The 14,047-nt window shown below is 36.0% G+C and overlaps 1 protein-coding gene across 49 annotated transcripts in view; it reads left to right on the forward strand.

Annotated features, from left to right (window-relative positions):
- Window positions 1-807: 807 nt before the first annotated feature.
- Window positions 808-14,047, forward strand: part of LOC18424275 (protein DETOXIFICATION 46, chloroplastic) — a 38,828-nt gene continuing 25,588 nt past the window's right edge. For 41 of the 49 annotated variants that reach the window (XR_016040670.1, XR_016040674.1, XR_016040661.1 and 38 more), the window contains exons 1-5: window positions 810-1,638; window positions 1,810-1,904; window positions 5,657-5,765; window positions 7,875-7,930; window positions 10,419-10,474. Coding sequence is in view for 10 of the 49 variants with exons in the window: in XM_088846623.1 (XP_088702749.1) it covers window positions 1,131-1,638; window positions 1,810-1,904; window positions 5,657-5,765; window positions 7,875-7,930; window positions 10,419-10,474 (824 nt within the window). In the remaining 39 variants the exon portion in view is untranslated. Of the gene's footprint in view, window positions 1,639-1,809; window positions 1,905-5,656; window positions 5,766-6,364; window positions 6,464-7,113; window positions 7,223-7,874; window positions 8,839-10,418; window positions 10,475-14,047 lie in introns of those variants that run through there. The other 8 variants (XM_088846633.1, XM_088846625.1, XM_088846635.1 and 5 more) reach the window with 8 other exon arrangements.

Below are 14,047 nucleotides of genomic sequence, written 5' to 3' on the forward strand. Positions count from 1 at the left end.
CCATTGGTAATAGCTATATGGAGCACTGAAAGTAGTTACTGGTCTGGATTCTTTTGTTAGCATGATTTGCCAGAATTCCGATTTGTAATCAAATTTACTAAAATATTTTACTCATTTGGTTTGATGTATTAATACATATTTTCTAGATATAAAATATCCATCAAACACAATGTTTTGGTTAAGCCTTTGATAGTCGATTATCATCCGGGCTTTATCTCTTTTTTCTTCATTGTGGTTTCTTATTATAAATGGAGGAATAGAATGAGGATTTGTTGTTGGTTCAATCAAATCTTTTTCTAGCTGTTTTTTTAACTGAATAGCAATTTTGTCTATATCCTTTTTGAGATAGACGATAGGTTTTACTCTGATGATCCTGTTTTTTATAAGAGAGTTTTAGGTTACAATATGTTGGACTTTTAGACCATAATTTCAAAGAGTTTTATGAGAAATTAGGTTTAAGTATTTTCTAAATCCAATGGGTAGCATCTAAGTCTTTAAAAAAGTTATTTTTTGTTTTTAGAAATTTTTGTAAAGTTTCTTTTCGTTTTTGAGGTGAGAATCCAAACTGAGTTCTATATATGTTCTATAAATATAGGTATATCATTTTTTTTTTTTTTGAATTAAAATTATTTTATCTGATATTTCAATTGGATAATAATTTCACAAGAAATTGTTTCTCAAAATAAAATCTCCGACCGTAATACAATCACACAAGGCTAATGCCCCAACGCTACATAAACAACAGGCCAAAACGAGGAAACCACGTGCGAGCCACTTCCGTTTAAGGCCATAATTTTGAGACGTGGCGTGAATGGTCTTGTGGCTTGAATGGTTTTCACTGCTTGGGCTCTCTCCCCGTTTAAACACGTCTCAATGTTTCCGTTTTCTCCACGACGGAACAAGAACACAACCCTTTCTAGACTGGACCCTGCCCGAGGCAGCATTTGAAATTGAGTTGAATTGTACAAGCCGCCGTCTCTCTCAAAGTATTCCTGTATATTCCCAAAAAGTGCAGAACGCCGTTACTCAAGAGAGAAACAGGACATTTCGAAACGCTCCAACAAAGCAAATAGGCCTCTCTCTCAAAAACACACGCTCTCTCTCTAAAAACTGGTGTTTGCAAAGCAAAAATGCTGGCCGCACCAGCATTTCTTTATCTCTCTGCTGCCTCTCCTCCTCTACGAATTCTCCACGGACACTCCCTTCTCTCTCATCGCCCTTTCCGCCTCTCTTCCCACCCTTTCTCTCTCATCAAACCAGTCCCTACCATTACCTACCTCTCACCCTCCTTTAGCTCCAAATTTCGCGGAAGAGGCCCCCCTCTATCTTCTTCGTTTTCTGGTTCTTACGATGAGATAAAGCCTTTTGATAATGGAGAGTTTGGTTCGAATTTACCTTTTGATAATGGAGAAATGGATTTGAACAATTACTCTGATAATGGAGAAATTGGTTCTGATAAGGCTGGTGATGAAATTCTAGGGCTTGGTAATGGTGGTTCTCAGAGTATATGGAAACAGATGAAGGACATTGTCATGTTTGCAGGGCCTGCAACTGGCTTATGGGTTTGTGGTCCTCTGATGAGTCTTATAGATACTGCAGTTATTGGCCAGAGTAGCTCTTTGGAGCTCGCTGCCTTAGGTTTTTGTTGTACCCCCGTCTCTTCATATGATTTGTATTAACCTTTTTTTTTTTTTTTTTTTCTGAAACTTGTTTCTCCCACCAATGTGTAATTCATCTTTCTCTCACTTCTGCTTAGTTTTTCTCTGTTCTTTCACCTTTGTAATTTTTCTTTATTGAATGTGTTTGCAGGGCCAGCTACTGTGGTTTGTGACTACCTGGGTTATGTGTTCATGTTCCTTTCTATCGCGACATCCAACTTGGTTGCTACTGCCATTGCCACAAAGGTAAGCTTATATATTATTCATATTATTGTTTTCCTTTTAATTCTGCATTTCCCTTTCCTCATTTACAAGAGATTAATTTTATTTATTTTTCTGATATGTCACAAGGTTTATATAACTCGTAATTAACATTGTAATCAAGATACCTCGTTTGCGAAACGTTGGTTGAGTGAATTGAAAGAAGAGGGTGAACAACCAAGTACTTGGTACCCTATTTTGGGCTATAATAAACAGATATTGAACTCACTGACCAAGTTTCATCAAAATTTGAAGGGATTAATATACTGAAGTTCAAAACCTTGTTACCACTTGAAAGCATTTTACAATTTTCTTCTCCTTTGTGGAAGGGATTAATGCCCTAGCATACAAGCTAATGGGCTTGTGCTATAGTGCAAGCTAGAGGGATTTGTTTGGGAATAAATTTTGCAAAATAACATTGATCAATAAATGAATAATTAAAAAAAAAAACACTGCGTTCTTGAAGGCCAAGACCACCAACCATCTAATAGACGGTTTGCATTCACCAAAAATGGTGGATTCTGGACCTTTTTTTTGTGCAATCATATTTTTATTCTAATCACTTTGAGCACTGGGATGATGTGAACATGCATGCAAAATTTCATTCCCAACATGAGCATGTCTGCAAAATTTGGGGTCCAACAATGACCTCTATCTCCAAAGGGCTAATGCTACAGTTTTTGCCCATTGGCATGTATAATGTTTTCTCCACACACAGGCGAGCGCTCTATGGATAATAGTATTTAATGTTTTATCGAATTCAACCATATAATTCTGAGATGTCCTTGACACTACACGAAAAGTTCATGGACAAACTTTCACTAATTCATCTGAGTTTTAGAGTGAGTGTTAGAATAATTTAGTTTGAGGCTATGCTACATCATTACATGGATTCTTCTGTTTGGGTGCCACACCCTTGTCGGGCACGAATTGACACACACACTGACATATTTTTTGGACTCTTCTTGTTTGCTGACCATTGAGTGCATCATTGATGTAGATTTCAATCTTCTCTTTTGTCTTCATAGTCACGGATGAACTTTGAAAACATGTATGGATTCAGCCAACGCATAATTGAGTTTTGTTTGGTCTACTCACCATGAAATAGAGTGTCAGTAAATAATCGGCCACCCTGTACCAATATATGACCCATACATAAGTATCCATGTCCATGCAACTTAAGTTTGTGGGTGGCTGTTAGTTTTAGGGTGGTTATTAGAACATTTCAGTTGGTCCTTTGATGCAGGAAGGAAATGCGGAAAATTAAATCCACCTTTTTTTTAAACTTAAACAAGTAAAATCAACAATAATAGAAAAACAATGTAGCTTTAAATAAAGCCAAGAAAATAATATCTTTCTTCTTTCATGAAATAAAATTTTTCAATAAGCCTCCCAAAATGTGACATCCAACCTCTTATAAGCCTATGAAACCCTAGAATTAACTTGAGATCCAATTAAACATTTAAGACTCTAAATTACCCCTAAACAATTATAAATTTACAGAAATACCTCTGTGAACAGTAATGCATGAACAATACCCATTAACAATACCTGTGAACAGTAAATATACGCTAAAAAATATTAAAAAACCTTAGAATCCCTAGAAAACTGTAAAACCCTAAAAATAAATCCTAAAACTAAAATTAAAATATACTTGAAATTAAAAAAAATTAAAAATTAGAATAACTTTTCCTGTATCATCCTTAATTCATGTTGCCTCGATTACATTTTTGACATATTGGTTTTCATAGTTGAAATAATTGTTCATGATGACACGTCAACTATGTGGTCTCTAAACTTGTGTATTAATTGTCATCACAGTTTCTTGAATCAATGGAGAGTGTTATCTCAAATCTATACTGAATTGATTAATTGTAATCACAGTTTCTTGAATCAATGGAGAGTGTTATCTCAAATCTATACTGATTTGAAATTGGTTATCAGAGAGTCTGTTTGCTTTTCAAAAGTTTACAATGCACTAGTCCCGTAGTTGTAAGAGTTTTAAAGTTTTGCAGTTTTGAACTGTTAAAATTGACATACCATCACATGGAAAACCTGATTAAAATGTATTCCACTTGGTTGGTTAGCCTGCTCGTGAGTGGGATTATACCGAGTAATTCATAAATTTGACTCTTCGTAGAAAGAATCAAGATGTCTTGCTGACTGTTATCAAGCTTTTGATCATACATGTTACTCGAGCAGGACTTCTACAGAGCTACACATATAAATAATTTTTTTTATCGAGCTTCGCATTGTTTCTCCGATCCAAATGAGAATTACAGCCTCCTAAGTTGACCTGGAACATGAACTTCTAATGCAATGTCCTTACTCTCTCAAGATTCGCATACTACGTCAACTCTTGAGTAAAGATGTAATAAATAGAATACAACAAGACCAAATAAGCTGTGGAATTGGAAGAATGGAATCACACATATTGAAGGGTGGTGCTGTTTAACCTAAAAGACTTTTCTTATTTGACAATGAATTTCCTGGTATTGTTCCTTTTAATCCAGGTTTTAAAGGTTTAATTGGTGCAGTTATATATTTCTAGTTTTCACATCTTCTTGCACCGGAGAATGATATGATAAAATGATACCTTGCAGAAATTACTATTCTTTTCACTTTTGTGTTTGGCCTGCTTCATTGTTGAAATCATTTTTGTCTGGTTTCTTAGTCTTTTTAGCTATTAATCTACATAGTTTTCTTGGTAGTGCATATGTGCTTATTGACTGTATGTGAACCTTAAGGTTTTCGTGTCGATGGTTCCAAGTGTTTGCCCATTCCTGAAACAGAATCTGTCTCAGAGTTCACTTATAGAATTACGATCAGTGTTTGCAAAATCGAACCGGAACGGTTAACCGGACATGGGGCAGGAAGCGGTTTAATCGGTAAACTGGCCGATGCAAAGTTTCTAACCGGGCAAGTCTTGAGCGGTCAAAAAATTGTTGAAAAAAATAAAAAAGATACAAAAAAAATCTACTAAAATATGAAATGCACATGAGGAATGATTTAAACGAAACACATTAAATAAAATTGAAAATTAATGAAAAAAATGAATTTTAAAGAATCGATTTGTGCCTAGGGGTATGTTTAAAATTTTTCAAAAAAGATAGGAAAATATAAAAGTGAGTATTAATGACTAAAACAATTTCTAATCTTTACTATAATGTAAAGAATATTAAAAAATGTATTACAAACCAAATTCCTTATTTTTGGGATTTTATATACATTTTTTTGAATTTTTTTTTTAAATACCGGCCAATCACTAAAACCGCCTGAAACCGGAACCTGCCGGTTCCGCTCTAACCGGGCAGTTACCTGTTAGATCGCCCGGTTTTTCCAACATGGATTAAGATGCATTTCTTTTTAACTACTTTTCCTTCTATAATTTATCAGATTTGATATCTAAGTATTAAACTAAAAAATTCCTTTATATAGACTTTCCAAAAAAGGCTGTTGTTATCTGCTTGTTACCCAATAATTGTTTTTCTTAACATATGACTTTTTTTTGGTGAAATGTGAGCTTTTACTTAAAATATGAGTTTTTTTTTGTATTGTGGAATATCTTTTTGCTGCATTACCTTTTAGCAGTATGGTTGAATTGTGTGATACCATAAAAGCATATATATTATGAAGGGCAAGACTTCATGGTCGAATTAGAGATTTCATATTTTTGGGCATCATATTAAGTCTGATTGTTCAATTGACGCTTGACTAGCATATTCATGTTTATGCAGGATAGAAAGGAAGCACAGCAGCACATTTCCATGTTGCTGTTTGTAGCTTTCACTTGTGGCATGGGGATGCTTTTGTTTACAAAATTCTTTGGCACACAATTACTAACAGGTAATGAATGCCTGTTGATATTCGAATGAATTCCATCCAATGTTTAGTAGACTCTTAGTATTGACTTGGGGGATCTGCAATGTTCTTGTTGAAAATAAGGCATGAATATTGGATGTGATCTCTAGAAACGAATCTCTATAAATGAGCTGGGCTTGTATACCCGCTCTGGCAACTGATGTTTTTTGTTGATTTTGTTCTTTTTGATAAAAAGTAAGAATGGGGATATTCTTACAAGCTGAAAGTTACAATGACCTGGGAGTTGGAGGATTTTTTTTTTTTTTTTTGAAGCTGTTAACTGTGTTGTGTGCTTTGGGTTGGATTTCCTTAGAGCTTCTCGCTCTATGTTGTGTGCTTTGGGTTGTGATTATCCAACTGAACCGAAGTCCTGTCTTCAGTTCATTATGCATGTTTTACGGGCTTGTACAGATATGAAAAGTACTTTAATTTTTTTATTGACCACTTCTTCCTATTTTTACTGTAACTGTTATTCTTTTATATTTAGTAATCACATCATTTGCAGAAGTGCCTGCTTTTATGGTCAACTTTTTTTCAGTTCTTACATTCTATATGTAACTGAGTTCTCTCAGGTTATGATGCAGATCTATAAAAAACTACTTTGGAAACATATGTCTTATGCTCGTAGAACATTCATGCCCTGCCAATTTTTCCATTCATGAGCTTCAACATGACATGAAATGGTGTGCTCGTCAATACCCTTTAAACTGAACCAAGATTTAGTTAGTTACCTTGGAGGCATACTATCTTGACTTTTTCCAATTACTTGTCTTTATGTGTCTGTCTATGCATTCTTTACAGCTTTATGAATAATTATTTCTTTCTTCTTGATTTTCCCGCCTCTCCCCCTCTCTCTCTCTTCTACTTTGCTCTCTGCCCCCCCTTCCAAAAAAAAAGCTCTGCTTTTATACAGCCATGACTTCTTGGGTAGCACACTTTTTTGGGACAGCACTTAGTAGACTCTTGCTTTGACTTCTTGGATGGTGCACTTTTCTGGACAGTACTTACTGGTTTTTGCGCCTCTTTTTTGATAGGCTTCTTATCCCCTCATCTCTCGCTCTACTATACTTCCTCTTCTTCTTTTTCATGAGTATATTTTTCGTAAATGAGCACCATTCTGGTGGGCCGCCATAACAAACTATCTAAGCTCTCTCTATCTCTCTCTGTATCTCTCTTCTCTCTTATCGCCTCTTTTTTGTTTGTTTATTTTTGTAAAGGAGCGGTCTGTGGGCTGCCATAACACTTCACTGCTCGTGAGGAATTTAACCATACTACACAGTAATATATCATCACCTTTTCTCAAAAAAAAAAGTACTTATTTATTTCATTTTAGTGGCAGAAACATTTCTCGAGGCTTCAGCTGTTGGATTTTATGAATGCATCATTCTGTAGAATGCTCTGTAGAATGCAAAACAATTTGAAGGATGAGCAATCTCTTCAAGGTTGCTAACTCCATTCTTGAAGTCACTGTGTTTTATAAGTAGTTTGAATGTCTAAATTGTTGGTTTATATGGTGGTGACTTTTCATGGGGTGTCTGTTGGGTTTGTTTAAGTATTTTTCTGAATTCGAGGAAATTGGATTCGTGGCTCTCTTTCTTGGCCCCCCCTGAAATGACTCTTTATCTGCTCCTCTTTTTCTTTTTTTTTTGTAGTATTATAGTCCAATTTTTTACATATTTTAGTGGAACGTCTTTGTTTCAGCCAAATAATTAGCAGAACTGATCATCTTGGTTACCGTATTAGTGACATGTATTGGTGGGCTGCAATATGTTTTTGAGATGCTCTTAAGATAAGCGTGGGTGGAGTGGATTAGCATTTTAAGATTTATATGAATGACCAAAGGAAAGGGAGAAGTTCTTTGGTTGTGCATGATAGTTCTGCTTGCTAGTTCAGATGATTAGATAAATGCTGAAGGTCAGATAAAATTTAGGGAGGAGATATTGTATGAGGTTGCTATTTTTTATAGTTATGGGTTATTTTGATTGTGTCGTTTATAATACTTGCATACACTATGATTTCTTTCTACATGCTGTGTAATTTGATGTCCGTGAACAAGATTCCTGTTAATTCAACTTTTTGTTTATTTCGATACAGCTTTTACTGGGTCGAAAAATATTCACATAGTACCAGCTGCCAACACATATGTTCAGGTTCTTATGCTAACCATGTAACATATTATCCTTTGCTTCATGGCCTTGATCTTGTGGCTACAAATACGATATCATGAATTAATTGACTTCTGCTCATAAATCTTTATAGGGTCAGATGCTGGTCAATGAATCAGTCAATAGTAGACAATATTTTCATGGTTGTGACTCATATTTTTATTTCTATTTTGTTTTTACTTGAGATGCTGAACTGCTGTCAGACTTTTGTGGGCTATATCAATTTTTATGTAGAAAAAAGGTGTTACCCTAATTTTTAACATGTTAACTGAAATTCATTTATTCCCCATAATATGTTTTTGAAGTAGTTTCAGGTAATTGGATGACATCAGTTCTGCAACAAAGAGAACGAGCCTTGTTGGTTTTATAATAAATCAAGAGAACATGAAGGGAGGAGTGAGAAAGAGACTCTTTTGTAGAGAGAGAAGGTGCAACAACCAGGGTGTAGGAGACAATAGATGTGAAGTTGGATGCGGATCTGAGAAGATAGTCTAGGCAAAGAGAATTTGCAGCTATGTTGCGGATAGTGAGTGAGGGATAGGGATTTGAAAAAGCTTATCGAATTTGAGGGATGGATTTTCAGACATGGCAGAAAATAGGCAAACTCCATGAGCTCTTTTGTACATGAATACTGTGTGACTAGGCTTTCCATGGCTTCCAAAACTGCTGCTACAGCAGCTCTCTGGGAGACTCTCTCTCACGAGAATCTCATCTTTGGTTCCTAAAACCTCCTTTAGCCATTGATAGAACAAACACTCAGGAGAGAAGTTGGTGAATTGGTATATGTGGAAAGAGAAAGGAGAGATTCTTCTCTTTTCTAAGTTTATTCTCCTTTGGGGTTGAAGCTAAGTTGAGAGTCTTCAATGAAATGACACAGTGACAGTACTGTTTAGGTAAGAGAGAGTGATTAATCTGCAACTACAAAGTGATTATGTTGTTAGGGAAAAAGTATTTGTACGTTTGTTCTTGGTCTCTTTCTAATTTTGGTGGATATTGATTTTTCCATGAGAACTTGCTCATGTTAATAGAAATGTGGTCAGTATTTGATCTACATTTCAGCAGACAATTGTTGAAATTCATGGAGTTTTGATAAAAATTCATGAAAATTCTGGCTTTTACGAAAACATTGGAGTAAATTAGTTAACTTTCACCAAAATTGGAGAGATACGACTGTCTTCTCTTCCTATAGCTCTCTATCTCTTGTTTCTTTCTTATGCTTCTAAAGTCCAAACTCGTATGTATGTGTGTGTGTATGTGTGTGTGTGTGTGTGTGTGAGAGAGAGAGAGAGAGAGAGAGAGAGAGGTAAAAATTAATTTGTTCATTATTTACGTAATAGATTCAACAAATTCTATGTTGTAAAAAAATTGAAAATTTTAAATCTTTAAATATACAGATTGCGAAATATAGCTAGATAGTAAAAAAAAAACAAACAGAAACATATATAGAATCCCAAATAATGGAAAGCCGGTGATGTCTTTAACCTGATTCTCAGATTTCCAAATATTCAGACTTCTGTTTTTTATCAAGCAGGCCCTAAAATATGTCTAAATGAAGGACAGGAACTTTGTAACTGTTTATCTCATTTAGATTAATTATCAAGATTATTACTTTTTTCATTCTTTCTTTGTGTGTTTTCATTGAGATTCTCATAATATTCTTGTAAATTTAATCTGTATGTATGAGTTATGAGTTAAGCTTCATATTTGCTTCAATCTTTCTTTGATGATAGCCTTGTATTGCTAGAGGAAATAAATAATTCTTGAATTAAATAAGCACATGAAAACTCAGGAGTTTATGAACATTTTGTTTGAGGATGACATGGTAGGTGACATTGAATGTTACAGGTGTTTTAGTTGAGTGGTAGTTTGGCCTTCTTGTGTTTATTGTTTGTTCCAGTGGTAATTTTCTTTTCTTAATTGGTAGTATTGCTGGATGTAAGAAGCACAGAGCAACTAAATCACAATTTGGTGAGTTCAGAAAAAAATTGATATGGCAATTTATATCAAGGTTCGACAAGTAAATCAAAGGGAAGCCAGTGAACCCTGTCTTTCTTAGTAAAAGAAATATATATTAAAGTAAAGTGAACAGTTTTAAGGGCAAAGAGAAAAACTAATGGGTCTTGGGTTAGGGGATTTTCTACAATTGCTTATGAAGTTCACAGTTTAATATAACAATATTGAATAAAATAGAAAATGGATGCATGGCTAGGTCAATGTGCTTTGTTAAATAACTTACCTCTACTATATAAACATGTAGTTCAAACTTCTCCTTTCCATGACATAGGTACAATTAAAAGGAAAATGTGTAATTTGGTAGCTGTAGGTGCTCATTTTCTCTTTTAGTCATTGGCTTATAAATTATCCATAGACTCTCATTGACTTCTTTATTTTTGTTTTGTTTCTTTTTTCTTTTTTAGATTGTGTTGTGATAGTCGAGCATATAATCTTTTATATCGATGTTTTTATTTTGTAGATTCGAGGCTTAGCCTGGCCAGCAGTCCTTGTTGGGTTGGTAGCACAAAGTGTGAGGTATGTGTACCATTTGTCCAATTTGCTTAAGTAATTTCATATTCTCTTTGAGACACACAAGCGTAACTTTGCCATTTACTTCTTGTCTTGACTTTATTGAATAAATTACATTTTCTCTTATAAATTTCTTAAGTTAAACCCCTGGTATATATGTAATTTGTGGATATGCCCTTCAATGTCTATGTCATATGAAGTTGTATAGAAGCTTAAGGATAGACAAACATGTCACTTCATGTCCATGCCTGCTAGAATGGCTTGCAGTTGGAGGAGTTCAGGTATATAGAAGATTATCTTCTGGGAGGAGCACTGGGTATGCCATTATGGGAGGCCAATTCTCTTGGAATAGATGAAGTTATCAGTTCTCTGAGAACAATCCAATTTAGGGGAGGTAGAAGATATCTGAGAACTTTGTGAGCAAAGCCCATTCAGTTCCCTGGTACCAGTTCTATATCATGTCCTGGAAAGTAATAATGAAAGAACTTTGTGACATCTCCACGACTCCATTTAGATTTGTCTAATTGGAAAGATTTTGATTATTTCTATCCTACGACAAGCACTGTTGAACTCTATCAAGCAGCCAAGGCTTTTGTCCAATGGGGAGGGAATCAAAGGGTTCACGTCTTTTCTTTCTTTCTAATTTCAAGTTTTCAAGAATGCAGGTAGCTGAATCCAACCCTCTACCTTGCTTAGCTGCTATATTAGGCGCAACCCAGGTCAAATCGCAATATGGACATTATTGATTTTAGACCCATTAGTTTTTTGGGCAGTGCTTAACAACATTGGCTGGAGTGTCTGAGATGAGGCTCAGATAAGTATCCACAGAGGTCATCTTGTATTCCAGGCTGCTTTTGTAAAGGAGAGACAGATCTTAGATGTTGCCTTCTTGGCCAACGAAGGCATTAATTCAAGCTACATAAAAGAAATACCTTGGGTCATCTGTAAATTGGACCTTGAGAAAGCATATTATCTGGTCAATTGGGTTGTCCTTGAGCTAACCATGAAGCTAATGGGGTTTGGAGCTCAATGGTGAGGTTTGATTGTAGGGTGTTTATCAACAGCACATTTCTTGATCTCAATTAATGGGACCCTTAATTTTTAAAGTTCAGAAGGCCTGAGGCAGGGTGACCCACTGTTTGCATTTTTTTTTCTCAATCAAAGGGGCAACTTTCAGTGGCATGGTCACTGGGGGCATATGAGAATGTTATCTTGACAGGACACACCTACTGTATGCTGATGATACACTTTGTTTTTTTTTTTGCTATGCAAGCAAAGCACAGATTATCGAGTAGCATCACTTTCTCAGTTGTTTTGGAGTAGTTTCCAGTCCTTGACTTAATACATCTAAAACTGACATGATAGGGTTAACATATCAGTACATGCTGATGATGTCTAGGCGAACTTGCAAATGTATAAGGTTTGGGACAGAGAAACTGCGAAACAAATATCTGGGTATGCCCTTGTGCGTTTTATTTTTATTATTATTTTTTTTAGTTTTTTGTTTTTGGTTGGGTTGGGGTTCTTTTTTGGTGGGGTTTTTTGTTGTTTTGTTTTGGGTTGGCGGGGTGGGGAGGGGGGGATGGGGTGCATCATAGAAAGCTTTGGGAAAGGAAGCTCATCTCCATGAAGATGCCCTGGTCATGGGCAGAGAGTCACCCTTATCAATTCAAACCTTGTGCAGTTTACCCATATTCTAGAGGGCCCGCTTTCAAATCCCAGCCTCGATGATGAAAGATTGAAAATTTGGTGAGGGATTGTGGGGAAGGCCACATAGAAGCAAGTTCCATTAGGCCAAGTGGGATAATGTATGCAAGCTGAAGTGTAAAGGGGTTCTAGGGATGAGGTTAAGAGAATAGAACCAGGCCCTATTAATTGAACGGCAGTGGAAGTTTGGAACACAATCAGGCCATCTGTGGAAACAAGTTATTAAGAATGAGTATACGACAAATGAATCTGGTTGGCTAGTAAGGGTGGTGGCAATAATGGCAGGATATGAGGTGCATGGAAATGGTGATTTTGAAACTGTGGAACACTTGTTTCTGCATTGCCTTTGTTGCTAGAGAATTGTGGTCCTTTGCTCTGAATCTTATTAATTTTAATTTTTACCTGGGTGGAGCCCCTCATCCTTCAAGACAGTGCTGGGGCAATGGTTTACAACACTAGTGCAGAAGTCTGGCCTTGTTCTTTGGAGGATAGTGTACTGGCTATATTATGGGTTATCTGGTTACAGAGAAACAATAGTTACTTTAAAGACCAAAAAAAGGAATCGATAAATGAAGGAAGAAATGAAGATTAACATTTTCCCATGGGCAAGATCAAAGTTTTGGGCTATTCGATTGCGGGCTTTAAAGACAGTTTGGATAAAATGGTGACAATAAGTGCACCAAGAAATTATAAGGCTATGAATGGCAATCGCCGCCAGGAGTAATCGAGCGGAACTTTGATAAAAGCTGTAAATGGAATCCTGGGCTGCAGGCATTGGAGGAATCATCAGGCATTGGAAGAATCTTGAGAGATCAGAGGTCAACTTTTTATGAGCTACCCAGGGCCATTACATTGTTGTGATACAACAGAAGAAAAGAGCGGTCCCTGTTGGTTGGAATATGAGATTTGGTTCAATGGTAACCATTATAATCTAAAGGGATTCAGAAGATGTCGTCTATGGCTAGTGGTAGTGACGATCAGTGTCCATGGAGGGTGTACAACATGTTTGAAGAGATAGCGAGGTTCCAAGATTTCTAAAAGTAATCCTACAGAACTCTGGTTGAGTGATTGACAAGGAGGCTGGCATGTTGACCAGAGAAGGAAATACAAAACCTAGTTTAGTGGTGACAGTCTTTTAGAACTCTGTCTGCTTAGAGTAAAAGCTGGAGGAAGTATAATCGGTTTTCTTAATTGCTCTTCGTGGAGTGTATTGTTGACAGACTCAATATATTACTTGTACATTAAAGAATATTTCACTTTTATATATTCAATTTATTTCAAGTAATGAAATTTGTTATAACTATCAAAAGAAAAAAAGACAGTTTTTCTCAATTACAGATCCTAGTTGGAACCAACTATTTTCCTCGCCCTGTAGCCACCATAGGACTCAGCTTATATCTGAAATTATTGAGTTTTGATAACTTGGGAACTTATTGTGCTTTCCTTCTTCCCCAATTCCTTTCTCTTCTTCACCTACAGGCTTATAACTTTCTTCTTGTTGTAGATTTTACATTCTTACTTGGGCTCTTCATTTCATTCCAGCCTGGTGTGCAATTTATAGCACAACTTAGTCTATGAGGATTAAATACATTAGGAAAAACCTATCCTCAGAAGACGTACAAGAGCTGCATGTCGGGCCAGCCTCATGAGGATTTTCAAGTGTTCACTTCAAAACCAAAAAAATTAGACATATGAATTCATGTGGAGCTATGAGTAATTGCTTTATATCAACTTGCATTCTGAGGGGTATTAATTTTTTGGAAGTGGTGCTTTAGGAAATCGTCACTTCCCAATACTGTAGCACTTCCCCTTTTGATTAACGGGAAGTACTACACATTTTTTGGGAGCCACGAGATCTTGCGGCACCCAAAA

The sequence above is a fragment of the Amborella trichopoda genome, chromosome 9 (genome assembly GCF_054954075.1).
Source record: "Amborella trichopoda isolate Santa Cruz 75 chromosome 9, AtrichopodaSantaCruz75HAP2 v2.0, whole genome shotgun sequence".
NCBI classification, from domain to species: Eukaryota; Viridiplantae; Streptophyta; class Magnoliopsida; order Amborellales; family Amborellaceae; genus Amborella; species Amborella trichopoda.